General features: G+C 53.2%; 1 protein-coding gene across 1 annotated transcript; it reads right to left on the reverse strand.

Annotated features, from left to right (window-relative positions):
- Positions 1–6,339: 6,339 nt before the first annotated feature.
- TMEM9 (transmembrane protein 9) lies at positions 6,340–25,778 on the reverse strand. The gene is made up of 6 exons (XM_008581053.1): positions 25,520–25,778; positions 25,229–25,330; positions 24,106–24,197; positions 18,593–18,701; positions 15,802–15,933; positions 6,340–7,380 (listed from the first exon to the last, which is right to left on the reverse strand). Exons 2-6 carry the CDS (start codon positions 25,292–25,294, stop codon positions 7,228–7,230), a joined length of 552 nt encoding a protein of 183 aa, XP_008579275.1. The 5' UTR covers positions 25,295–25,330; positions 25,520–25,778; the 3' UTR covers positions 6,340–7,227.
- Positions 25,779–27,603: the final 1,825 nt, after the last annotated feature.

The raw sequence follows: 27,603 nt of genomic DNA on the forward strand, positions 1-27,603 counted from the left end.
GGCCGGGGCTCCTCTGATCTGGGATCAGCTCCCAGGGAGGAGAGAGGTCCACTCCTGGCCTCCTGTGATTGGCTGCCCTGAGTCTGGGCAAGAGACATGCAGCTCTGGCTGGAGCCTAGGAAGAGTGGAGATGCCGTCCTCCCAGGGCACTGCCCATCTGAGGGCCAAGGGAGGGACAACACATCTGGCCCATCTGGCAGGGAAGCTCAGATAACCTCTAAAATGGAAGTGCATGCAGCAGGAGGGGCTTGGAGCTTAGGAAATGCAGAGTGAGCGTGCAGGGCGAGGGACCCAGGAACACACAGGCAGTCTCTTTTTGTAGGGGAAATCCTTGTAGTTAGGGGAAGACAACTCTCTCTGGAGTGGCTTTCGTGATATCAGTTTGGGGGTTGGGGGCTGTTAGGAGATCACTGGGCACTCCTGGGGTTGAATCGGGGACTAGGGAGGCTGCAGATGCTCTCCAGGGACACTATTCCAGGGCACAGCTAGCATCTGCCAGAGTCTGCAGGGTAGCAGCGCAGCACATCTGCAGAACTGCTTAAAGCCAGAGCTGGAGGGGCCTTTGGAGGTCACCAAGGCACCCTTCTAAGTGGTCAGCTGAGGAAACTGTCACCCAGAGAGGGAAGGGGTCTTCCCAAGGACACGCAACTAGCTAGTGTAGCCTGCTGCAAAGCAAAAGCCTAGCAGTCTGGGGAGACTTGCTGGTCTAGGGAGGATGCTTAACCTAGACACCGGGGAACTGTGTTCTAGCTGCCACTTCTTCAGCATCGCCGCGTGCCGGATTCTTCCCTGCAGATAGAAGGAGGCTGGCGGTGGGCAGCAGGGACCCCTCTCAGCAGCAGGAGAGACCTGCCTTTCCACTGCCACATAGACATACATTAATAATAATAGACAACTCCCCCCACCTAGCACTTACTACATGCCAGGCCCTGTTACACACACACACACACACACACGCGCGCGCGCACACACACACACACACACACACACACATTTATCCCTACAACACCTCTAGGAGACAAGTTACTATTCTCATTTTTCAGTTAAGGAAACAAGGTGACCAGCTAGGGAGCGCCGGCGCTGGCATGTGAGCCGGGCAGTCTGACTCTGGCGTCTGCACTCCTGGCCGCTGCACCACAGTGTCTTTCTGGCCTAGGGAAGAGGCAGGGTTTCTGCGTGTGGGTCCGTGTGGGGCCTGGTCTGAGTGGCCCTGCAGCTGGGGCAACAGCGGAGCCTTGAGAAAACCCCACTCAATCAGTGGGGAGACGGAAGTCTAGAGAGATGAAGCAGTTCACAGACGTTTTAGATCTGAAGGTTCAGAGGCCCAAACTTTGGAGGAAGCTGTACGTGTGTGTGTCATCAGCCCACAGCTTCCCCCCAAATTTCTGCCATTTGTACTACCATGTGTACTCATTTTTCCCTAATGTTTTCTGTATACATACCCCCACCCCTTTTTCCTTGTCCTTAGCATTAATATGTACAAAATCATGAAGTGTATGTGCTAATTATGCTTTTTTTTCCTACCACACATTAAAATAATTACATAACTACTAGAGTAAAAAGTATTCTTTAGGTGCCACCTAAAATCGCCTCGCACAGGCGAGCCACACTTGTAGAAACCATCAGCTAGTTTAACATCCTTGCTCTAGAGAGGCTCAGAGAGGAGGCCCGTCCTGCCCGAGGCCACACAGCAGGTAGCAGCAGAGTCAGGGCCACGACCAGGGCTGCTGACTCCCAGCCTGCATCCTCGACCCTCCAAATCCACCTTGCTGCAGTAATCGGAGGAGCCCCCAAACCTCCAGGAACTCGGGTGCCCTCAGGGCCAGTCTGCCTCCAGCCTTGGCTTCAGACACAGTTCTGTGCCTGGGGAGGGGGGAACCAGGGTCCGCAGGGCCTTCTGCTGGCCCGAGGCAGCTACAGCAGTGATCAGCCCCGGGAAGTTTGGAACGGACCCTCAACAAGGGTGGGATCTAGCAGAGGGGTCAGGGCTTTCTGGAGTCTAAAGGGCTGCTGATAACACTGAGCAGAACACCTGTTGAAGCTGCAGAGCTTTGACTTGATGGGTAGGAGGCTGGGCCATAACAGTCATAACAGTAATGTGAGCAAGAAGAGCAGACGCTTGCTGAGCCTTGCACTGAGGGATCGTCCTAAGTGTTTCATGAACATTTCCAGCGTACTCCTCACGACAACCCAGCCCAGCAGGGGGTTCTTATCCCCATTTTGCAGCGAGGAAAGGGAAACGTGGAGTTTTAAAATTTACTGAGCACTGCCTGGCTGGTCAGTGGCAGAGTTAGGATTTGCATCCAGGCTGCCGGCCTCAGAGTTCATGTTCTTAACCTCCCCACTTGCTTTACTAACTGCAGGCTGGGTTTTAGGGAGAGTTCAGCCCAGCTCCTCATAGGGCAGCCACCAGTGGAAGAGCACTACTACAGGCTAGGCTGGGCTGTGGCATTATGACAGACGGGGAGACTGGTGCAGAGGGCCAAGGGACTGCCGGGGGGCAGAGCTGGGGGAGAACCAGGCCGTTTCCGGCTTTCAGCCGCATGCTCTGTCCACTCCTGAAGCCTTGCAGGAGCTGCCTGTGCCGTGGAAAGCAGATGCTCGGTGATAGACAGCAAGCACAGGCTCTGCACCTCCCTCTGCCCCCCTTCCATACTTCTTCAAGCTCTGCTCCCTCCTCAGCCCTCCAGGCAGGACATGAATTAGGGGAGCTGGTGGGGAATCCAAGTCAGCGCCCACCCAGTGCCTCCTGCCCAGGGTGCAGGGCCTCGTGGGGCAGCTCAGGATCAGCTGCCTGCCTGGTACCTCAGACCCAGCACCCACGTGGGTGGGCACGCATCTGTAGAGCCCATCTTACTCTCCCACGTCCAAGGTCTTGCAGGGGCCCTGCCCAGTAACTGGAAAGGGAATGGGGAGCCCCTGATGGTTTTGAAGGAGGGAAGTGACGTGGTCAGATTAAAAGCGAGCTCACTGGCAGCTCCTAACAAGAATCGAAGTATCTATTGAGAAACCGTGAAGGCCTGAACTGGGGCAGTGGTAGTGGGGGTGGAGGGGAGGGGCAGATTCCAGAACTATTTGGAGGTAAAGTTGGTGGGACTTTGTGGGTGACGACATGTGAGCTGCAGACAGGGGAAGACTGAAGAACCGATGACCCCCAGGTTTCTGGCTTGAGCAGCTTGGCAGGTGGTGGTACCACCAATTAAGATAAAGAACAGAAAAGCAGCCAATTTGGGTGCAAGGATGAGTTTAATCTTGGACATGCCATTTTGAACAGGCTCTGGGGTGCTCGGTGGGACTGTCCAACTGGGAACCAGACAGACAAGTCTGGAGCTCAGGGGTCAGGTCTGGGCCAGAGAGAGAGATTCTAGAAGTTATACCATGAAACTACAAAAGAGAATAAACTTTCAGAGGAAGCACTCAGACGTTAAATTTTAGGTTAAGCCAAGTAGGCTGAGAATGGAAGCCTAGGAAATAGCAATATTCAGGGAGAAGTGAAGGGATGGTCAGAAAGAACAGGGAGGCCCGAGAAGGAAGGTCTCAGAAGCCAAATGAAGAATTTTGCAAAGGAAGAAGGATCAATGATGTCAGATGAAACAGAGAGGGCCAGAAATGTAAGAACCAGTGACATCCTCTGGGACTGGCAGCCGCAGAGCCATCTGTGTCCTTGCCGAGGGCTGTTTCAGTGAAGCGGGGTGGGTGAGGTCAGCCTGCAGAGGGCACAGGTGAGTGACCGGGAGTGGACGGTAAAGGGCATAAAGACAGGGAGGAGACTCCACTGTAGCCACAGGTGGATGTGGCGCCCACGGAAGATGTTTTTTTAGGGCAGGAGACTTGAGCATGTGGATGGGCTTGAGAAGGGCCAGGAATTAGGGCGAGGTTGAAGAGATGGTGGAGGTCCTGGGGCATAGGGAATGACTCCATTTTCTAGAAGTTGTAGGCAAGATTTTCTAGGATATGGATTAGGGGAAGTACAGGAAGTTGGAAGTACAGGAAGTTTGCCCAGTGGCTTCAGGAGTGAGCCTGAGGAAGGATTAACAGCCCCACCAGGAGGGTGGAAACCACGAACCGGCGTGACCCCCTCACCTCCTGCAGCAGTGCTGAGATGCTCAGGGAGGAGCAGAGGTTGGGCTGGGCTGGGGTTCTGCTGGCAGATGCGGAAGGATGGATGCCAAGAAACCAGAGTACGGGCAGAGTGAGCTGGTCCAAGTGAGGAACGCAGGAAGCCGATGGCCTCTACCTCCCCACCCGCTTCCCTTTGAGCCGGGGGAGGGTTAGCGCCCTAACTGTGGAGACCAGTCCCCGAAGGCTCTGTTCCCAGGGACAAACCCAACCTGTTATTTTTCCAGTGGGATCGATCCACTGCAAGCAGCATGGCTGGTGGGGTTTTTTTCTGTTTTTTTTTCAAAGATGACCGGTAAGGGGATCTTAACCCTTGACTTGGTGTTGTCAGCACCACGCTCACCCAGTGAGCTAAGCGGCCATCCCTGTATGGGATCCAAACCTTTGGCCTTGGTGTTATCAGCACCACACTCTCCCGAGTGAGCCATGGGCTGGTCCCTACATCTCTCTTTTAAAAATACAAAAAAGATACAAAAGTAAAAGATAGCAAACCAAATGTAATCTTTCCTGACCCCATATTGGGCTGGCCCTGGCTGGTGGGTCTGAGGGCAGACAGAGGACTTCTGAGCCCAGCAACTGGTTACCTGAAGTTCTGAAGGACGTTACCTGATCTTTTCTGTCCTTGGCTGCAAGGGTCCTAATCTCTGTTTCAGATAATCGGCCAAGCAGTGAACTCTCTCTGTGCTGGGGCTCCCTATTCTTTATCCACAGAAAGAAAATAAGGTGTGCTCTGGAATCATCTAGAAATAAGGGCTTTTTTCTGTGTGCAAAATTGAAATGTATTTAGATGTTTGGTTACTAGTTCAATGCTTGTGTAAAAGTGAACAGTTATTCCTAATCTGTTATATAAACGTTCGTATACTAGGCTTATTTACATTTGGACTTAAGTTAGCAAGCAGCAGTTATTTGCTTCAGACCAAATACTTAAAATTACCAAAGCCTGGTTGGATCATCTGCAGGACTTACCCAAGACCCAGAGAAACACAGCTGTCCAGGTTCGCCCAGATAGTGTGGCTTTAGCGGGTAGATCTGACAATGCTAGGCAGTAATTTCTGGATTGGTTATTCCTGACAAGTTAAATACCCATCTGCCCACCTTTGGAAAGCCCCACTTTCTTCTGCCTGTTGAAATTAGAGCATCCCCATCTTGAAAGAATAAAATGGCCCACTGTAGCTTCCAAAGCACTGCTTAGCAGGCACTGAGTATATGCCAAACAAATGAACAGGATAGAAATGTAATCAGTACCAGTTCCTCTGTCCCAGCCCTGCATTTATGACACATGTATCCCCCCATAACCCCACCACAGACTTCCTGCCAGCTAAGCACACTTGCTCACGACCCTGCAATCAACGCAGACCCCTTTCAGCCATGTCCTTTACTTGCTTCCAATGCCAACTCCCAAAGTCTCTGCTTCTCCTGGTCACCCCACCTGTGGGTCGCTGCACTCCCATTCCCTCGAGTACTCACACTTGGCTCTGAACTTTGGCAAATCTTTGCAAACTGAAACCTCCCACCTCAACTTGTTGTCTGGCCCCGCCCCCCCTCACCAAGAACCCAGCCTGGGGCTCCATACAAAGGCTCTCAACACGTGTTTATTTAGACAACACTGAGGACAGAAACTCCAATCGGATGAGCCTGGTCCCTAAAGATGCCTCGTTTCTGCCTGGGCCTTGGATCACCCGCTCACAGTACATCTCGGGATGGAGCTGACTCATTGCTGGGCTCCTCGGGATGGCCCCTCTGAAGCTGCTGACACTCCTTCTCCCAGGCAGCTGTTTTCCTGGTTGCTCCCCCTACCCCCAGCCTCTCCTAAAACCTATTGGTTTTCATTTGGGGATACTTATGGGTTTTGCAGGGAGCCCCATTTGCTATATCTGTAGGACATTAGGATAACATCAGGCACTGTACAGTGTTATGGAGGAATCTCCCACAAAGATGGAACAAATAAAATCTCAGGATAATTCCTAAGGGCCAGTTCACCTGGCTCCTTGCAGTGAGGGAGCTGAGTAGTGCCCCCCAGCCTGCAAGTCTCTCTGCTCATCAGGTGACTGGGCCTCCTCCTGGACCCTACTGTGGCTCTGCCACGGCCACCCAGACTTGCCAAGGTTCCGCTGGACCTACCGAGGACAATCCTCTCAGTCCCCTCTCTGGGACACCACACTTATCAAGTCACTTGTGAAACATTCTCTTAGTTCCATAAATCTCTTAAAATCCAGAAAGTGAGAGAAATAAAACAATTTAATGATGGCTTCCTTGATTTACAGACAACTCTAAGATGACAGGAAAAACATTTCTCTCCATGCATTGAACAATGAAATTCAGGGACAAGTGGCCATCCAAGGATAGGAGCTATGGCATTCAGACCCACTGCTCGTGCCCTTGTGTCACATGGTCCAACCAATCGTCTGGCTCAGCAGCTGCAGACACTGGGGAGAGGTGGGGGGACTGCCTGGGTCCTGAAGTGGGAGTGAGGGGACAGGTGGCAGAGGAGGCAAAAATGCACGGGCACTGCCATGCATCAGCAGAGGAAGAGCATGGGAGCACACCAGGCTCCCGGGTGTGTCCTGAAGACCACAGTGGGGCCCAGTGGGACCAGCTCTCCCATCAGAGCCATCCCCGGGGCTGGAACCAGGCCTCACTGGGGCTGAATGGTGGCAGGAAGAACCACAACAGAAAGGAGGCACATGCTGGATGCTGGACCATGTTTTCCTGCCAAGAATGAGCTTCTGCTGACCCAGCTCCATCTTCCAAAGGGTAATAAAGTTCCCAACATTTGGAACCAGAAGGATGGCAGGGGTGGAGCAGGAGAGACAGATTGCATCCAATCCTGAGGCCACCTCAAATGTCTCCATTCCTTCTGGCCTCCCCCTCCTCTCAATCCCAGAGGAGACAAGCCTGAGATCAGAGACCCCATCGGTCTTCCCTAATTAAAACAGCTGAGCACAACATTTCTAAAGAGAGGGAGAAGGAAAAAAGCCACGGGCTTTTAAAGGGAAGACCCAAGGAAGGCTGGCATTGAGGGAAGGGGAGAAGTGGCCCCCTGGCTCTGTCCAGCCCCAGAAGCTGGAGCCATGGCCTCCCGTCCTGGAGCCGCCTGCACTGGCCCGTCTAGCTGAGCATCTTGTGCCGATCGAAGACTGTCTTCCGCTGCTCCTGCACCTGCAGTTTCCACCGCTGCTGTGCACCTTCCACGCGCTCCAGGACTGTGTTTGCTCGAGGTCCACTGAGGGATGTGGCGGCTGCTGCCACAGAGCGAGCGTCCTGTAGTAGGAAAGATAAAGAAGACAATCTGGATTGGCGAGACAGAGGGGCCTTGGGTCCCAAAGGTCTGACATGGACAGAACACCCTGTGAGCAACCCCAAAGTCTGACCTCCCTAAGAGCTGTGGGCTCCCTGGGGACCTTGCCTTGTCATGTGCAGAGCCTAACACAGTGTGCCTGGCCTGCTAGAGGCCCTAGTGTCTGTAGAATCTGCAGGATGGGGCTCCTGCCCTTCCCTGGGGCCTGGGAAAGGAAGCACTCCAGGGGAAGTATGTTCTGGGGCCTGTTACTACCATGCTGCTAGCCAAAGTCAGGGTCCCAGCCTGAACTCCACAGGCCTATTCCTAACTCTCAAGAGGAATACTAAGGGTGGCTTCAAGACCTAACTTAGGCAGAGGACTCAATGACCTTTGTTGTTTGAGGAAATGCACCAGTGTGCCCCCAGGGCAGGTACTAGGCTGGAGAACTCCCCTGCCCCAGCAGCCATTGCCCAGGGGATGGCAGGAAGGCCAGGGGCTAGGATCTGGCTACCCTGAGATGGGAGCACATCTGCTCCAGGTGGGGGGCCTACTGAGGAGTCTGCACAAATCAAGACCCACAGGACCTGCTCTGATGGGGGGCAGGGAGGGGCACTCCAAGCTGACTTTCCTTGGGAGAGGGGATGTGACATCACTCAGGAAGTCTGGCAGGGATGGGAGTTTGGAGCTCGACCCCAGCATTCCCATTCCAGAGACTGATCTGCCCCACTCCCTCCTTTTCCAGCTTAGGATAGCTCGTCTCCTTCCCTATCTGCCTCCCACCATCCGCCTTCCTCTCTGCTCTCAGAACTCTTTCTGTCGTCAAAAGCATCCTCCCCTAATTACCACCTCTCTGCCTCTGAAGCTCCGGAGCCCATGCATTTCCTGCAGGACCCAAACCTGATCTTTGGGGGGAATTAGAGCCAAGGGCCAGGCCCACACCCCCATGGGGATTTCCTCCCCAGCTCTCCCTGCCTCTCATCTCCTGCCACACATCTCTTAAGGGATTAGCACACCTCTCTAAGCCCAGAGCCGCCCAGTAAATGCAACTTTGCTTCTAATGCCCTGAGTTGGCACGGCTTCTGTCGCCAAGCAGCTGCCAGGCTGGGGAGAGGGAGGCGGTTAGGCAAGGGTAGGGTCGGCAGAGACTGAGCTGGCAGTGCATGAGGGGGCTGGCTGGAGAGGAGGCTGGAAGGGAGTTCATCATTGTCATCATTGCAGAGCTTGGAGTAATCCATCTGTGAGTGCTCCTCTCTAAGGTGAGTTAGGGATGGACACTGCCCTCTAAGAGCCACCTGTCCAGGACCCTGAGATGGGCGTCCTCTGCCAGGCTGGGTGAGGATCAGGCAGCGCCTGAGGGGCAGGTGTGTCAGCATCAGGCAGGGGGCGCGCTGAGCTTGGAGTCAGGACTCCTGGGTTCTTTAACACCTGCCCCTTCCGGCTTCAGACTCCCGAGCCCCTCTCACAGATGGAACTACTGGTCCACAGTGGGAGCTGGCGGGGAGGAGATTTGGCCTCAGCCACTAAGCACCTGTGTGTCCCTGGACAAGTTATTCTATTTCGCTAAGCTTCATTTTAATAAGTCCAGTCTTTGAGACTTTTGTCTATTATACTGTCATCTAGTACATGCATGTATGTGTCCCCCACACACGCACGCACACACACAGCAAAAAGAAGTTTCACAAAACAAGACTTGGTATGACGCATTCTGATACTCTCTGCTCTGTTCCATTTCACTTTAAAAAAATCCTGGTCATGACTCACGAAATTCATTTCTTGACCTAATGATTTGCGACCCACATTTTGAAAAACACTGGTTTCTGATTAGGAGATGGGTATGGAAAAGTTAATAGACATAAAGCACTTGGTATACTGACTGTCACGCAGCAGGGGATCAAGAGATGTTTTGTTTCCTTCTTCCCCGGCAGTTTTAGCACAGAGGTTAAGATGACCTTGGAATAAAACGAACCTGGCTCTCAATGTTGGCTCTGACTCCTACTGGGTATATGACCTTGGGCCTATTCTCTGGACCTATTTCCCCATCCATGAGATGGAGACTGAAACAACTTCCCCTTGATGAGACAATGAACGTAAAGCCTTTAGCAGCGCCTGGCAGACACTAAGCTCTCAATTACCAGCAGCAATTATTAATATCAGACCCTAGCTCTGGGGTCTACCAGGCAGGCAAAAGGGTAGAAAGTTGGCAGTCTGCTGCCAGGAGGAGCTGGCTTTGAAAATGACCGTGGCGGTTGCACCACCCTTCAATTCCATTCCCTCCCAGTTCGGCTGTGCCAACCGAGTGTTCCACAGTGCAAAGGACAAGCCTCCAGCATTCTGTCTCTGTGTGGCCATCTGGAGGAGGGCACTGACCCACCTGGGAAGCTGCTAGCCCACCAGGACTTAGCCATCCTGGCTCTGGATGCTGGAGGAGCTTCTCTTCCTCCCCATTCCCAAACTTGTCCCTTCTGGGACCAGTGTCCTCATTATAGGGCCTCAGTGAGAGATGCCTACATGTGACCCCAGAGGCCAGCATTTTGGGGGGTGGGGAAGATGCAGCCCTTCCCTCCTTCCACTGCTCTGCAGCTCGGGAGGGCGTCTTGAGGAGGGGAAGCCAGGGAAAGCCAAGAGCGGAGCATTAAGGGAACAAGGTGAAATTCACCACATTACCACAGTTACCATTTGATTTCCCTTCATGTAAAGTCTTAACAAACAGCTCCTAAGTGGGGGGAAAGCTGCTGCTGAGAGGCTCCGTGTTTCCACTGCTAATAGTCTGATTAAAGGTATTAACGACTCCACATCTGTTCTAGAGACGGCCCAGAGCGGGACCTCACCCCTGCCTTCTCTGCAGTGGGAGCGGTGGGACGGGCAGGAGGATCACCACCAGTTTCAGGCCCTTCGCCCTCTGGGGCTCAGTCTCTGCGTAACTCAGGGGGGCAGAAAGGCAGCTAGGAGAGGAGGTAGGGGGAGGCCCCCAGGGGACCAGACCAGCATAACGATGACAAGTGCCACTATGCAGCAGCCACTGTGCTAGCGCTTCCTACAGATGATTCCCAGGCTCACAACACTGGCAAGTGGGTAATATCACTCCCATCTTGTAGATGAAGAAATTGAGGTTCTGAAAGAGGAATCATGCCGCCAAGGTCACAGAGCTGTTCAGCGGCTGAGTCGGGATTTGAACCCATGTCTGTGTATCTCTTATCCCAGGACTCAGCTGGGTCCCTCTTTGGCTGGTTTCTCCTAAGAGGGAACCTACATGGACAACCAAAGAAGCAGGCTGGTAGCTTTCCCCAAGGTCAAAGCAAGAACAAAGCACCCGTGAAGGAACCATGGATCAGGAACCTCAGGCAAGGCCTTCCTCTCCAGCCCTGGGACAAGTCTGAGCTGAGAAACCACCCCTGAGCCATGAAACCATCCCAGATCCGACCCACCTTAGGCTGCCCAGAAACACTGGTTCTGAGTGGGCACTGGACTGGCCCGAGGCTCTCTGCTGACAAGGAGATGGAGGGGAAGAGAGAAGCCCACCGCCCACCTCCCACCTCAGATGGCTCTCCTCATTCGCCCCCCACCCCTGAATCCCAGACATGGGAACAGGACCAGGTGCTCCTGTCACCTACCTAGCCACTAAGCCTAGAATGAAGGACCCTAGTGCAAACTCTTTAGAAAGGGGACTGCACAGCCTCTGAGTTTTCCAGGTTTAACCCAAATCCTTCCTGCCATAGTCAAATCCTGCTGCATCTCTCTGCTGTGAGGCTCTCCCTGATGCTACCAGTCACCTTCCTAGGACAGATCCAATCATGCCCTTCCCCTGCTCAAAAACCAGCCTCCCGTCCCCCACCTGCCCCGTCCTCCCACTGTGCTGGTCCACGAGTCCTTTCTCCACCTGCGGCGACCACCTCACTAATGCCTTTGCACCCGCTGCCCCTCAGCCTTCCCCCAACCACCAGAACGCTACTTAAGTGTTAAGACGTGAGTGTAAAGATGAACAAAGCTTTCCCATGCATTATCACAACACTTATGTTGAGGTAAGAACTGATACACTATTCCAGATTGAGGAAACTAAACCACGACGTTGGCACCGTGGACAGGAAGAGGCAGAGCTGGGACTCCAACCCAGCACTGTGATCCCCAAGCCCTGCTCCTAATGACTGTGCTGTGCTGACCCTAATGGAGGTTCTAGAAATGTCTACTGGATCGTACACCTTTCTATTCTGTTCCTGGGGGAGAGGAGGCCATCCTATCACCCCCCTCAGCTGGGTCTTCTCCATCTTTCCCTGTCAGTTTCCTAGGGCTGGGGTCCCTGGCACACAGCTGCCCACCCATCCTCAGACAGGAAGGGAGACTGGTCTTCAGTGGCCAAGTCTTCTCTTCTCCCCAGACCCTACACGTTTCCAATCCCCTTCATCACCACCATCTTTCCTTGTTTCCTGCATACCCCTCTGCCACAGGGGCCCAGAACTACACCCACCGCCCCGGTAGGGGAGAGCTTTGAAGAGCCCTTCAGAGCTCGGGGGCCCATGCTGTGAGCAGAAGAGCCATCCAGAGCCTCAGAGAAACCCTTATTTCTCTCTCTTCAAAGAGGCCCAAACCTGCACATCTGAAACAGCTCTGTTTGCCGTTGCTGTCCCAGCAAACAAGCTTGCTTCCTCCTTTCAAAGGGCGTCTGAGCCCAGGGATTAGGCCTAATGCTGCTGGAATCCCAGGGAAAGCAGCGCCCAGCAATCAGGACCCACTGAGGCTCTGCCAGTGCTTTCAAAGGGACCATGACAGGCTTTCATCTCCCTCCACGGACTCGGGCTGAGGCTGCGGGGGAGGCCTCCCCTTCCTCTTCCAGTGCTCTGGCCCCAGGGCAGGAGAGCTCCTGGCTACAGGAATCGGGGGATGGAACCAAGGGGCCCCCAATCCTGAGAAGTACTTCGACCTCCAGATCTCACTTCTGCTAAGTCCCGACTCCTAGGGGATCTGGAAGCCCCTCAGACCTGGAGTTTTCCTTCTAAGGTCATCAAGTTGTACAGGCCTAGGTGAGGAACCCTAGAAAGGCGAGGACCTTTTAAGGAACCCTCAGAGGCCATGTTCTAACTTCCTTGCTCTTGGGGAAAAAGCCAAATCCCTCCAGCACAGAAGAGGCCTGGTCTTGTCTCCTTCTTAAGGGACACACTCTGCAGACCACTAATCAACCCAGAGACACGACTACGGACCTGGTCCTGCCACTGCTCAGCTGGATGGCCTTGGGACCCCCTCTCCCTGCCGCCCAACATGACATTCCTCCACCCCTTTCCCCATGTGCACTGAGAGGGGTGGGTGAGCCAGTGACTGTCCCTTACTGCCCAGGACTAGGGTCATCGGTCTCTGCAGAGGTGAGTTCCTCAGGTGCCATTCGGCCTCAGGCCCTGTCTGTCCTCCTGCAGCAGTCCAGCAGTCACTCTCCCATCCTTTCTGAGCTGGCTCTGAAAGTCCCCCTCTGCCAGGAAGCCTCCCTCCCCAGACTGAGATAGAGAAGGACGACTTCCCTACCATGCCCAGTAAAGAAGGGCCTCCCCCAGCACCCAGCTCTTCACCTGGCCACCCACCCCATACGCCCGATCTTATCCACAGCCTTTACGTCCCTGCTCCTTCACCTGGTTTTGGCTCCATCTTAGGGCTTAATCCCCTAAGGGCAGACAAAAGTCTTTGTAACCTCAACGCAGTGCCACCTGCGGGATTTCTGAACACAGTAGGAGAGAAACAGAGCTGCTGAGCCACAGGACACCACAAAGAATCACCGGAGGCCAGGAAATGGAGGGGGAAGCCACACACTGGGACAGGGGGCGGTCCCTCGCCCATCCTCAAGGGCAGCAGATGAGATCTCCCCTGCCCAGCCCCTGCATGAGCGTCCGACCAGCCACAGCTGGCTGCTCCTCAGGTCAGGGTGTCAAAGAGACTGAATTCAATGTTTTGTGACCTGTTAGAACCTCGAGTGGGAGGTGAGGGGGTGTCACGCTGTCCGTCCTAGGGCGGGAACCTCCTCTACAGCACGGAGCACAGGCTCTCAGCTTCGACCTGAATGCTGCCTGTGATGTCCCGCTGCCCTCACAGCACTCATTACAAGAGGCTGACATCACTCTTGCGAGATAATCCTTCCTCCAACCCAGCCAACCCCTGCACCCAGGAAATGTCCACCCTCTGATACAGGTACTGCCTCCAAGAACTAGACTGACCAAACCTAAGTCCTCCTTCATCCCCAAGGCCCCCTCACACACACAGACTCCAAGTGGGGAGCACCCCAGGTCTCTTGGGAGAAAGAGAGGTCTGGGCTCAGACCCAGAGACAGCAAGCCCCCCTCTGGCTCCATATCGAGGACGGCAGGAGACACAACGAGGCCGTGCCCGAGAGCCATGCATTCCAGGGAAATCGTGGCGCGGGCTGTGTAATGAGAGGGCTGCATCTCTCAATTACTCCTCCAGCCAGGACTGCAATTACCACATTACCCTAATCACTGAGTGTTTATTAGCGATGCTCCTCCCCTATCAGAGCTGCTATTACTCTACATTAATAACCAGGTAGGCATACCAGGCTTCCTCTTGAACACAGACCACCCAACTGCCAGCGCCACCACCTCCCAGGCCCCAGCTCTAGTGCGGCAAGGCTTGTCCCCTCTGCTCCACCTCTGGCCACGCTCATGTCAGCAGGAGACTGTGGCAGACTGGGAACGGTCCAGGCATGTAGCCCAGAGAAGCAGCAGGGCTGGTGGGAGCAGCCAGGCCTCCCTCCCTGACCTGTCCTTGTCCCCCCTGCTCATGCTGGCCCTGGGCAGCTGCACACTTACACCTGAGCCCCTGGACCCTCTTTTTGGTGGGAAACTTGCCCTTTCCTGCCTCCAATCCAGCACTTGAAAAACTAAACTACGACTGACCAGTGATAGTTCATGCCTGGTTACCTCTAGTTACCTGCAACTCACAACCTTACAAGGGAGCCCACCCACTCCATCATTAGACTACGTTGTCTACGAGAAGCCTCCTTCCTACATTGCCATGTTGAATCCCCCTCTCTTAACTCCCAACTGTGGTCCTTCTGTCCCATAGGTGAGGTTCACCCTGGGTGAAGCTAAGCTCTCTTCTACAAACATCTGAAGGCAGCTATCATGTGCCTCTTTGAGTTTCTTTCTTTCTTCAAGCTAAACACAACCCTTTCTTCAACTAATTCTGCCAGGACATGGCTAAGATGCTTCTCCAGGAGACACTCCTCTGGCTACATACGAGTTCAGTCACTGCATCACTCTGTAAATAAACAGAAGGATCTTCTGGTGAGGCCCTAGGGACACAGCTCACAGACACAGTCCACCCCTGGGAGCAGAAAGTGGCCGTGAGCCCTGGCCTGCCTCAGACAGCACAGCCTGCAAGCAGCCCACAGTTCAATGCCATCTCGCACCCCCACTGGCTGCTGTGAGCATGTAAAGGGCCCGTGAGAGGCATTTGGGTTATGGATTCATCACCCCCTCAAGGAGATTCTGATGGGAGTGCTGGTGCATCACAACTCTGCTCAGCAAGAGCTCACACGTCCCGCTCCCATGAAGAGATCTTCACCCAAGCCCTCCTGTCCCACCCTCTGCAATTCATCAGCATAGGGATGGATGGGAAGAGGGCAAGAGCGACTCTTAACTGTGCTGGGCCTGGCCCACGCCCTGCCGGCTCTCCACTGCCGCGTGAGCTCCTGTGAGGTTTGCAGGCTGTCTGGCATCAGTGGTTTCCCATCGTCCTTATCAGATAAAGCCAAAACCCGTTAGCTTGACATCTGAGGCCTTCAATAATCTGGCTTAGGTTTACCGGCTAGCTCTATTTGCCACTATTCCTACATGCCTACCACATCCTCAAAATGCTCGAAATTCCTCATATACACAAGGTGATGCTGCCAGCTGGCACACTACCTACCAAACTCCTTTTCAGCTTTTGAAATCCTACTTTTCCCTTGGGAGCTTGAAGCCGTACTTTGCATTGAGCAAGTGTTCAGCATTGTGGAATCATTAAACAAAAGAATAAACCTACTGCCTCCAAGTCCACCACCAACTTGTCGGCACTATCTGAGCAAGCAGGATGGTACGTGTATCTACGTGTGACCGACCCTGTTGCTTCACTTCCCTGTGCCTGGAAACACAGCGTAACAGGAAGACCTGGCTCCCCCAGCTGTGCACAGGGGCTGCCTAATGCCAGGTGTCAGGAAAACTCAGGGCCATCTTCTGCTTCATCTGGAAGGGCAGAGGGCAGTTCCCTTCTCAGTCTGGGTGATCTGCAGGACACTGACTAGGAGAAGAGCACCTTGGAGCATGGCGGGTGCAGGGCAGAGAGGAAGGGGCGTGCCAATCCCCACTGAGGCCCAGGTGATGCTCTTCTGGGCTTTGCCCTGGGGACTCGAATGCTGGAAGTCCCAGTTACCTCATTCTCCTCCTCATTGTGCAGTTGTTCAGTGTATGCATCTGGCTTTCGAATCAGAGGGTCCACCAACATCAGGAAGGCCATGTAGAGCAAGAGGGCACCCACCACAGACAGGTAGATGACAATGATGACCTGAGGAAGAGAAGCAGCATGCCCTGTGAACCAGCAGCCTGGGCCAGGAAGGACGCCCACTTCTATCCTTGCACCATCATGCTTGGCTGGGAGTGACCAGAGGCGATGTGGGCTCGGAAGGAGGGTGCCAGCGAGGGAAAGGAGTGGTCCTGCTCCACAACTGACCAGTCTGTCCTAACCCAAGGGAGCCAACAAGAGCCATTAGTTACCTGGCAGCCATAAGATAGCAGGCCGGCGATAAAGGAAGAAGTCTGAAGCCTGACACCCCAAGAGGTTCCCGGGGTGGGGGTTGGGGAAACAGGGCCCACCTGGCTGCAGAAGAATCTACAATGAAGGATGGAAGGCCATCAGAAACTAAGGGAGAGCAAGGAAGAACCAGCTGGTGGAGAGGCTGGAAAGCAGAGGCCAAGAAGAATAGACCTGGGCTGGTGGGCTCATAGCCCACTGCTGAGTGCAGGATGCACATGGTGGGCAGCTTCTGTCTGAGGGCACCCACCTGGCCCACTCACGGTACACTGTTGCGCAGGGCGGGGCAGACTGGCAAGGTGCAGGTGGTCGAGGCCTGCCACCAGCCACCCTTCAGGGAGGGGAAAGCCAGGGCAGAAGAACTCCATGAATCTCTGACAGAGCCTTGCAAGTTGGAGTAATTGTTTTACAGAAAAGACAGATTCAGTGAGGCTAATGTAAAGTTTCTCAGTATGGGTGCTCTGGGCATTTTAGGTGGGACCCCTCTAAGACATTTAGCAGCCACAGTCCCTGTAATGGTGTCAGTCAGGCACCTCAGTTTATCGGGACCACAAAAGCATCTTCACTCAGCTCTAAATGCCCCCTGGGTGCAGCAATCACCTGACTGAGAACTGCTAGGCTAAGTCATCCTAGATCCCAACGCAAGTACAGATTGAGCATTCCTAATCCCCAAATCCCAAATCTGATGTGCTCCAAAATCCAAGACTTTTTGAGCACCAACATGACACTCAAAGGAAATGCTCATTGGAGCATTCTGAATTTCAGGTTTTCAGATTAAGAGTCCTCAACTGGTATGTATTCTGCAAATATTCCAAGATCCAAAAAACAATCCAAAATCCAAAACACTTCCAGGCATTTCGGATAAGGGATACCCAACCTGTAGGTGGTAGAGATGAAGCTGAACCCACATTTGCATTTGCTGACTCCATCTCAAATGCTTTTCCTACTTCTATATGCTGGCCATCGCTGCCTTCTGATCCCAGCCCCGGCCCTAGCTTGACTGTGAAGAGGAGTGAAGAGAAGGACAAGAAGCTTGGGATTCACAAGTTTACTGCCCAGCTCAGTCGACAGCCAAGTTCAACTGGACCAACTTCCTCCCGCTTGCGGCATCAGTGTTCATGCCTCTGAAAACAGGGTGGATAATCAGACCTCTCACCTGCACCCCAGGGAAGGAGGATGCAGGCTGGGTCTTCAATGGGCTGAAGCTGGGGAGAGTCTCCCAGGGAGGACTGGAGGGAAATGTGAGGGATTAGGAAGTTGTGTCTGATAAGGCCCCAGTGCCAGGAAGTCCCTTCCCTGATAAACGGGGAGAGGCGACATCTGGCTCTGAAGTGAAGATCTCAGGCGTCTGGTCCCCAGAGGGCGGGGCACACTGGAGTGAGTTCAGAGGAGCAGGTCAGCTGCAGGAGGGGCTGCAGGAGGGGCTGACTCAGACCGGAGGATGAAAGGAGTTCAGTCTGCACACCCTGACAGTAGGGGCAGATGGCTGCTTTCTACCCGAACCGTGAGGACACAGAGGAGCCGCAGCACAGGTAGAAGGTGCAGCTCCCTGGTGCAGGCAGGGGGGACAGCATTGAGGGTCACCTCTCCTCCACATGTGCCTCAAAAGGAGAACCGATGGAGGATTCCGCGGTGTCTTTAAATGCATGAGAGATATTTTCTGATGCTATTTCTAGATCTTCAGAGGACAAGCAGAAATAAGCTTACAAACTGGAACAGGAAGGGCTTATGTCAGAAATCGGTGAGCCCTGCACTAGGAGACCGTGGTGGGGGCTCTGGGGAACAAGAGTCTCTGCTAGGGTGGTTTCATGGCCTCTCTGAGATGTGGTCCAGTCCTGCCTGGTGCAGAGGACTGGACAAGAACCTGGTGGTGTCCTTTCTTATTCCCTATAGCCCAAATGGTCGATGAGAACAAGGTTCAGGGAGAAAACGAAAGTAAGCAGTCTGATGCCCCTCGGCCCAGGTCCCGGAACCCAACACCCAGCGCCAGTCCGCAGCTCTGAAGCTTTTTCAGAGGATCCTGATGCCATCTTGGAGGGCAGGCTTCCCGCCCTATTCCCAGCATCGTGCACAGTGCCCAGAACAGCAGGCACCCAAAAGAGATTTATTAAATGAATGGAAGGAGACGGAGGAAGGGAAAACTGGAAAGAATGGGAGGGAAAAGGGAGTCCCAAGCAGCTTTCCTGGCTGTAATGGGAGCCACTGGAAAGATGTCAGAGGAGAGAGCTGGCTCCCAGAAGGTGTAGGACGTGGGTCCCTGTATCTGTACTAGGCCAGCCCAGAAGCAAGTCTCACAGCCACTTGGAGTGTTCTGAAATAAAGCAAAAAACTGGGGTGCAGGATAGCCAGGGATTGGGGGAGGGGGTGCTAGCGCACGGGGACTCCCATGGGGGCTCCTGCGACCCAGAGCTACCTTGATGGTGGTGGTGCTGCGCTCCTCGTACTTGCACTCACACAGTAGGCAGTAGGCTTCCACATCGTGGCCGGGCACTGGCATGGGCTCCACCACGTGCAGGCAGTTGCTGCAACCGACAGACAGACAAGGCCATGGGGTGGGGCTGCGGGTAGTCCTGAAACCTCAGGACCAGGGAAGCAGGCAGCCGGGGAGCTGAGAGGCAGGGGTGGGGCAAAGGTGAAGGGTGCTCCCGGGGGACGGGGACGGGCAGAGGGTTTGTAGAGGGTCAGGATGGCAGAAGTCCCTTCCCAACCTCCGGCCTCATGGCCCTGCCCCTGCTCATCAGAGCCAGCTCTCCAAACTGCACCTACAGTGCCATCATTGCCAGTGTCGAGGCTCTCCAAAGCTCTGCCCTCAGCTGCCTTCTTGTCACATGCTTATCTCCGCCCACGTGGCCTCGCCCATTCCAAAGGTTTCCACTTAGAGGCCTTAGGTTAGAATCTCTAGTCACGACCTCTCCTCTTACGTCCAGCTGCCTACAGGAGTCCCCACATGAGTGTCACATAGGGACCAACTCCACACCCACCCCTGTGTACCCTCTGCGCCCAACTCCCCAGGCCCACAAGCTGGCTTGGGGGTCTGTGTTCCCAAAGGCAGAGAGAACCCCGACCATCCACTCCACTGAGCAAGACAAGCCCTGGGAACCATCTGCCACAGCCTCTTCTCTCACCTGCAAACCCCACAAACGGCAGTGATTCCACCTCCCTAAACACCTCTAAGTCTTAGCTCATCGTTTCCTCCTCGGACACCTGACCCGGCCTCCCTACTGCTCTCCTGCCTCAAGTTTAGCGCTGGCTAATACAACGTACCTTCACACACGATCCTACCAAAATGAAACTAATGACCAGAGCCATGTCACTGTCCAGCTTACAGCCAATCAATGCCTCCACAGAGCCTCCAGGGTAAGGGCTACCTGCTCAGCCTGGGGCCTTGACACACCTCATTCGAGCACCCGCCTGCCTGTCCAGCCCCATCTCTGCCACTCTTCACCCTTCTCCCCAGCCTCCGGCCAAGCTAATGTGCTAGACTGTTCTCTAAATGAACAGCATGCCACACCCTCACCCAGGCATGCATGCTTTGCCCGCTCCCCTTCCCACATTCTCAAGATTCTACTCAAAGGTCTGCCTCTCCCCAATAGCCAGCGCCCCAAACTCATCTCATCTCAACCACTGCCCCAATCGCACTGCCCTGGAGTCCTGCCTTTATATCTACTGTAGATGTTCAGTTCCTTGAGGACAAGGGTCAAGTCTTATCTGTCTCTAGATTCCCAGTGCCTCTCACAGTGGTGGCCAGAGCAGGGCTCAGTAAATAAGTGATTGCCAAATGAACTACAGGTTTAAGAGTAAGCTGCTTAGCCCACTTTTACCTAACAGCGCTCCCAAGCAAGGTGGGCTAAAGACTGCAGGAACCACATTTTAAAAGAGGGAAACAGACTCAAGAAGGCAAAATGGTATCTTCTTGGTGGTGGCGAGGCCAGGACCCCAATCAAGACCCTTAGCCTCAACATCTCTCCAACTGCCTCTCAGCCTCTGTGGGGCCTGTGCTTGCACTTGGCTCTCAATTCATGCCCTGCTTCCTCAGATCAGACCAACCTGGGTGCCTCATAGACCACACCGAGCAAGCAAAAGGCCTTACAGCCAGCACCACTGGGGAAAATACACAAGCCCTCGGAGGATCGCAGAGGTGCTATAATGGACAGCCAGGCCTGGGCTCTGTCCTGGCTCTGCCACTGAGCGTCTGTCCTGGGCCTATCCTCTCTGCCGTGAGATGCAGTGGCTGCACCAGTGACCTTTAAAAGGCCACTCCAGCTCTGACAGGACTCCTGCAAGAGTCACAGTTCCCTAAAAACAAGAAGGCCTGTTCTTCCGAGGTGTCAGGATGGGTTTCCAGCAGAAGCATCAAGTGTGTGTGATGTGAAGATAGTGTGCTGAAATGAGAGTGGGATGTCCTCTAAAAGACTCTGTTCTAAAAGTCTAGCATGTGGCATACATGAGTTCACCTCAACTCTGGTCATCCCAGTTCCATCTTTGGTAGCAGCTTCCAACCCATTACTCCCTGTTGCAGGGAACAGCCTTCCCTGCTGTAAGTAACTAAAGGCCTGGCTTTCAGGCCTTGCACACTGCTCCTCTGGGGGGAGCGGATGGATGATGCTGGGTCGTCATTCCTGTCCCGAGGGAATGTCCAGCCAGTTTCTACAAGCCTCCTGGGGATGAGACTCCTCCTCCCTTTCCTGAGCCACACAGGGTCTTGGGTTTGGAAGGTTGTTCCAGCACTGCAGTGGGATCTATGGATTCTCCACAAGGCCAAGGTGCAGTGTCAGGGGCAGCTGAGAAGGGCCAACCGAGTTCTTCAATTTAGGATCCTGTTACCCAGGGGAGCAGGCCGTAAGGGGGAAAGTGGAACTGTGATAAGGAGCTGAAATATTTCTGCTGTCTCTGGCTCTCCTGGGAACCGGTGAAACCCTAAACGTAAGATTGCTTCCCTGAAGGTCTCTATTTACCTCTGCGGGGTCAGTGATATCAAACGACTCCACAGAGTGGTCAGGGGACATTAAGGAGAAAGGGCTAAAGAGAAAGACAAGTTGGGTTTCATTCTCTGATCTTCTACATATTCTGTGATTGTAGGTAATTTCTTTAACCTCTCTGGACCGGTTTCCTCGTTTATAAATGAAGCCTGAACTCGGACAGCATCTTTCAAACTGTGCCCTTTAGGGTATCACGGGATCCACCGCGCAGGAGGGTGGTGGCGATGAGGGAGAGGTTGAAGGACATTTCCATCCCAGCCAGAGCAAGTATGATGTTATGTTGTACACATTTTGTGTTTCCAGGAGATTTTGTTTGTAGAGCGTTCTATTTTAACAAGTTTGAAAGGCAATGAACTAGCCGACCTATCAGGTTCTTTCCTCCTGGAGAACTGTCTCTACAACAAATCTCCTTGCCAGACCCCCCAAAGGGGCAAAACTGTTGGGGTTTCAGTTTTTTTACATGCCTGTGGTTATAAACTCTCAACACTAGGTGGCAGAATACCAGCAACACAGGAACATCCATGGCTGGGCCATTAAACCTGGGACTGCAGCTCTGATGGTTCTGGCTTCACTCTGCAAGACCGAGAGGGAGGGGCAAGTCTTCTTTCAGCAGGGGATCAATTCCACACCAGAGTGAAATTTAACAGAGACCTGGAGACACAAGCAAACTGTCCTCTTTCTCTGACCCTAGCACTGAAGTGCTAAGATCAAGGTCAAGGCCCCACTTCTAAGGGACTCCAGGCAAGCATATGGTCAGTGTGGCTGGGTCCTAGAATCCTGGCATCTTACCTCCCAGCCTCAGCTTCCACCCACCACCCTTAATGGGACTGTTTGAGGTTCTCGAAGTAAAACTGTTCGTCAAGCAGCCTCCCAATTCTAACTCCTAATATGAAGAAGGAGATAAACTACAGCCTGAGAGACCTTAGCAGGACTTCACTCTCTGTGGGCATCCGAGCTTGGGTTTTCAGGCCAGGCTGTAACTCCAGCACAGAGAGAGTGCTACTAAAATCTGCCAATGTCTGCCTGCACAAGGGGCATGGAATGTAGCCCTGTTATATGTTGTGGGGCCACGACAGCCAATCCAGGTGTTTATTGATGCTGTTTGAACTATAACCATAAGATACAAGGAGGTCACTAGGGCTCCTCCCACCCAGCCTTTATGTCTCAGAAATTTGTGAATCCATCAGAACAGCCAGATGCTGAGGGAAACAAGCCAGTAGTTTGGGAGGAGCCTAAGTTTTCTCCAGCTATAGTGTAAGCTTGACGATGACCAGCAATGTGGCCTTAGTAAGGCATGATAATATATATGAATAATAACATCAGTTAACATTATTATGTGCCAGGTACTGTTCTAAGTGCTATACTTACTTATGTGTGCATGCACATGCACAAATACACACACACACACACACACACACACACACACACACACACTTAGCACTCAAAAACTGCCACCATTTTACAGATAAGGAAATCAAAGTACAGTGGAGACTAAGTAAGTTGTTACACAATTAACAAGTGGCAAAGCTAGATCTGAAGACAGGAAGGCTGGATCCAGAAACTGTACATCTAACTAGACTGCCTCTCAGAAAATTAGACTATCTCAGAGCTGGAAATTCAAATGGTTTCAAAATTCTCAAATGTTGCTCTGGGTCAACAGCATCATAAGCACCTAGGGAACTTTAAGAAAAGGTTACTACCCACACGCCCCACTCCTCCCCCTATTACAACACCGGCTGAATCAAAATTCAGGGGGATGAGGGTTTGCTGGGCATGTTTTTTGTCAAAGCTCACTTGAAGATCCCAACACACAACCAAGTAGAGGCAACACCAACCCAGACACCCCCATCTGATGTTAATTCCTTCTACAGTGACCTCACCCCATCTGTGCTCGGATCCCTCCAAGGATGGGGCTCCTCAGCTCCTGAAATTGACTCAATTAGAATTGCTCCCTCAGGGCCGGCCCGTGGCTCACTCGGGAGAGTGCGGTGGGTGCTGATAACACCAAGGCCATGGGTTCGGATCCCTATATAGGGATGGCTATCCCTATATAGGGTTAGCTCACTGGCTAAGTGTGGTGCTGACAATACCAAGCCAAGGGTTGAGATCCCCTTACCGGTCACTTTAAAAAAAAAAAAAAAAAGAAAGAAAGAAAGAAATGCTCCCTCAACTCACACTTAAGCCTGTTTCCCTGAAGCTTTCATCCAGTGGCCCCAATTCTACACCTAGAAACCACACTGAACATAACTGATGCCCACGAGCACCTGCTTCCACATGCCCCACCTGCCACAGCATGCCAGCCCTCCTTCTGGTCTTGCTCAGCCGTCACTTGTCCTCAAGTCCTCTCCTCTTCAGGCTATCTCTAGTTCCTTAAACCATTCCTTCAAGGACAATGTTTTGAATCTTCCCTTCACCAAGCTGGCCATCTCTGAATGAATTCTCTTTTTAAAAGTGAGGAACCCACAAATGAATTCAAGACTCCAGGAGTATAATGCAGATTCTTTTTTGGGGCATCAGTCTCTGCAATTATAAAATGGGAACAATATCCACCCCATCTACTTTACAAGGTTGCTATGAGACTGGCACAGAATAACACAAGTAACAGAGCTTTGCAAAAGCACTAAACATCCCACAGTATGTGGCCAAAATACCTGCCCCTCCCAACTTGTCTAGAACCATTTTGCATACACCAGTAAGGACTGCAATTCAAAGCAAAACAACAAAATCCACTCCTCTGACCAGGAACTCCTCAGCTGGAATTCAAGACATCTGGACCCTATTTCTATAGCTAGCTGATAACAACTATGGATTGGCTTTATGACCATGAACAAAGTGTTCCTTAGGAATGGAAGAGCAAGCTTATCTTCCAAGGGTTCAAGAAGTCTAGGAAACACCCATACATTCAGTCGGGTAGAGCAGCCAAGGGCCAGCGTGTGCAATGCCTTACCAGTCCTTCTGTGACACATTCTGGTTGTAAATGTGTCCACTGATATTTCTATAAGGTGGACAAATGCATTTGCACCGGATATCTTCAGAACTCTGGAAGAAAAAGCACATATACCTGGGTTCAGGTTCTAGCAAGTATGCCAACTCTCAGTTCCCTGTGTCATCAGGTGACATACGTATGCTCTTGAGCTTTCTCCAATCCCCAGTTCAGCAAGGACTGTTTCTGTAGGAAGGATGCTACATCACAGGGCCAAGACAGAAACTGTCCAGGTGGCAAATGGGACTCACAGAAAGCTGCCTAGGAGGGAGTGGCAAAGACACAGTCCTTTACCCTGGGTCCCACACTTTCGTGTGCACCTCTGTCCACTAGGCTCGGTGGCTAGCCTCTTTTCCCCCATTCCATCTCCTACTTCCTAGGCTAGCGTTGGGGGAAGGAAAAGGGCAGGGATGAAGAGGAAGAAGTGGATCATTTCTGTGGGAATACTCAAGCAACCCCTTTGAAAGTTCTTCCCCTCTGGAACGGGTAAGAGACAGCACCACCAATATTTTTATTCCACTTAGGAATTCCTTAGAGAGAACGGAAGCAAACCCTCAGACTCAACCTTACTTCAAAGCCTTAGTCATCTTCAGAATCTCAAGTTCCACAGGCCCACTCAAACCCAGCTCCAGGTCATTTACTCCTAAAGAATGGAAGTGATCTCGGGAGTCCCGCAGTTAAGTGGGTCACCCTCAGTCACAGAAACTTTGATTTGTACAGGACTTTACACTTAAAAAACACGTTAACATTATTATGTAATTTGATTCTCCGTAAGTGCAGTAATAGATATAACCACTACTAATTTACCCTGGGGCCAGGAATGTATGGAGAACTTCCCCACACAGACTTCGCTGCGGGAATTCCACCCCCACTGGTCTATCTGATCCAGACTGAACCGGTGCTCCGTGCACCACCCTCTCCCCTCCCTCCACCCTTAGGGAGGCCTGCAGCCTTGCGCCCGAGAGAACATCCCCACAAGCATGGCCCACAGGCGAGTGGGGGGCAGGGCCTGAGCAGCGGCTACCTCTGGGGGAGCCCTGTGGGCAGGACGGCCGTGCACGGGGTGCTGCGGGCTCACCTCCCTCACCTTGTTGGCTTGAGCTGGGGGCACCAGCAAACACCCGACCACGGCCACCAAAGAAAGGAACTTCATGCTTATCAGGCTTGCTGGGCCAGCAAGACCAGACACCTGGAAAAGAGAGTGGAGCTGAAGAAGGGAACGGTGCCACGCTACAGCCGGCAGGCGGGGCCCCTGAATCGTCTTGCCCGGACGTGGGCATGGGCTCCCGGCCGGGCTCCAGGACTCCAGGGCCTCCTAAACCCGGTCGCCCAACGCTGCCTTCCCTCCCCGCCGAGTCTCTGGTTCCCCATTGGCCACCTGGTGGACCCGACAGAGGGGGCCTCCAGCTGCTCCGACAAGGCCCGGCTCCGACTACCGCCTCACGTCCCACCGCCCTCCGCCATCTCCGCCTCCGCCCGCCGCGGGAGCTCCTCCCCGCTCGGGCCCGACGGGAACTTTGGGGGCAGAGTCTCGGAGCCCCGATCCGACAGCAGAGGCCAGTGCCCACCGCGCCCAGGGGTCTTGGGCCGGGCTGGGACCCCCCGGGCTCCCGCGACAGCCCGCACCCCTCCCCCAACGCCGGTCCACGAACCTGCAGGCCCCGCCGCAGCTGCGCCAGGCCCAGCCGGCCCCGCCCCGCCCCGCTTCTATTGGCTGCCGGAGCAGCCTCTCAGCCCAACCTCGCTGTCGCCCAGGCAACAAGTCCCACCCTCGCCTGCGCGGGGAGGTTCCCGCACAAGGGAGAGGGAAGCATTTCTCAAACCCGACCAAATAAGAAGAGGAAACGGCGAGAAGTTGGTAGAGGACCCCCCAAAATGATTACATTGTGTAATGATAAATATGGTAATTATCCTGATTTGACGATCACGTATCGCACACAAGTATTGATATTCAACGCTGTACTCCACAGATAGGTACAATAATTATATTTCAATTCAAAAAAAAAAAAAAAAATTAGAGGCAACGTCAGCCCTGCAAACTAGGAGCGGGGAAAGGGCTTGGCTTTCCGTGGCCCGTAGAGCTCCTCCTGCAGTGCTTCGCCCTTGTATTGTAAAACTCATCTTGTTCCATCTTGCTGTTTTAAGGAGAAAGCACTTTATAAACTATAAGCTGTTAACACCAATAATGATAAAAAGAGGTTGAAGGGCTTTGTTCTCATTCACAATCTGGAAATGTTATTTAGGGATCCACATTTTTACTGCAGAGGACTTTAGCGGCACCACTTCTACATCTACACACACACACACACACACACACACACACGCACACACACACACATACACACACACCCCTGAGGAGGAGAAAACCACGCTTGGCAAGGAGGTGGTGGGCTAGGCCTGTGAAGAGTGTGCAGCAGCCCTCAGCCTAGTCCCCTCCCTGAGCTGCTGGTTCTGACCTGGCAAATTGGGGCAGGGTCTGTGCAAGGCCCGGCTGCTAAAAGGCAGAGATGAACCTCCTGCCACCTATGATGAAAAGAGGAATCGTCTGAGTCCAGGGCAGCAGACCTGGAGCGAGGACACCTGGGCCTTGGTCCCGCCACTAACAGCTGTGGTACCCTGGAGAAGACACCTCCTCATCTCTGGGCCTCAGCTTCCTTAGCTGTAAAGAGGTGGTTGGATTCTAAGATCCCCTTCAGCTTTGATAGTTTGAGATTCCTGGGGGGTGGATGAATAGGGTCCGAATTTGCGGCTGGTGGCTGGGCCCGGGTGGAATGAGGCCCTCCTCAGGCACTGTGGATGGTGGTAGCTGAGTTTGTGTTTGTCTCTCCTACTTGTGTCTCATTCCTCTATGTCCTTACCACCTGGCAGAGTGCCTACGCTTGGTGGGTACTCAGGAAATGTTTGCTAAATGGAATTAGGAAGAATTAAATTAAATCTAGTAGGGGAGGGGGAGACAGGCACTGTGGTGGGATGCAAAGCTCAGGGGCTTCGGAGCTAGAATGACCAGGGCACAAATCCTGGTTCCTCTCTTCCTAGCTGTGTGAATTTGGGTAGTTGGCTTATCCTTTGGGGAGCCTCAGTTTCCACATCCATAAAATGGGGATAATATTACCTATATTTCAGGGTTGCTGTGTGGGTATAATGAGTCTATATATGCAAAGAACCTGGGACAGTATCTGGCACCAAGAGGGAGGCTTTATAAATGGAAATGTCAGTCCATTCTGGATGTCAGAGTGGCTGCCTTGGCGAGAAGACTGGGGCGGAGACAGGATGCTCATGGGGGCAGAAGGGACAGTGCAGGCACTGGAAAAACACACTCCTTCCCCCCATACAGCTTCTACATGGAGGTAGGGACCTTCAGGGGACAAAAGCATAGGATGAGTATGCCACCTTCAGTGGATGACCCTCTGACACCCAGACTGAAGACATCCAATGCTGAGCTCACCATCTTCCCCATCACAC

The sequence above is a fragment of the Galeopterus variegatus genome, unplaced genomic scaffold, assembly GCF_000696425.1.
Source record: "Galeopterus variegatus unplaced genomic scaffold, G_variegatus-3.0.2 Scaffold2242, whole genome shotgun sequence".
Lineage (NCBI taxonomy): Eukaryota > Metazoa > Chordata > Mammalia > Dermoptera > Cynocephalidae > Galeopterus > Galeopterus variegatus.

Bases quoted from the DNA above. Each gene is read 5' to 3' on its own strand.
- TMEM9 (XM_008581053.1), bottom strand. From the start codon at position 25,294: ATGAAGTTCCTTTCTTTGGTGGCCGTGGTCGGGTGTTTGCTGGTGCCC. The intron at 24,198-25,228 runs GTGAGGGAGGTG...TTTTTCTTCCAG, and splicing joins CCCCAGCTCAAGCCAACAAG to AGTTCTGAAGATATCCGGTG. The intron at 18,702-24,105 runs GTAAGGCATTGC...TGTCGGTTGCAG, and splicing joins AATGTGTCACAGAAGGACTG to CAACTGCCTGCACGTGGTGG.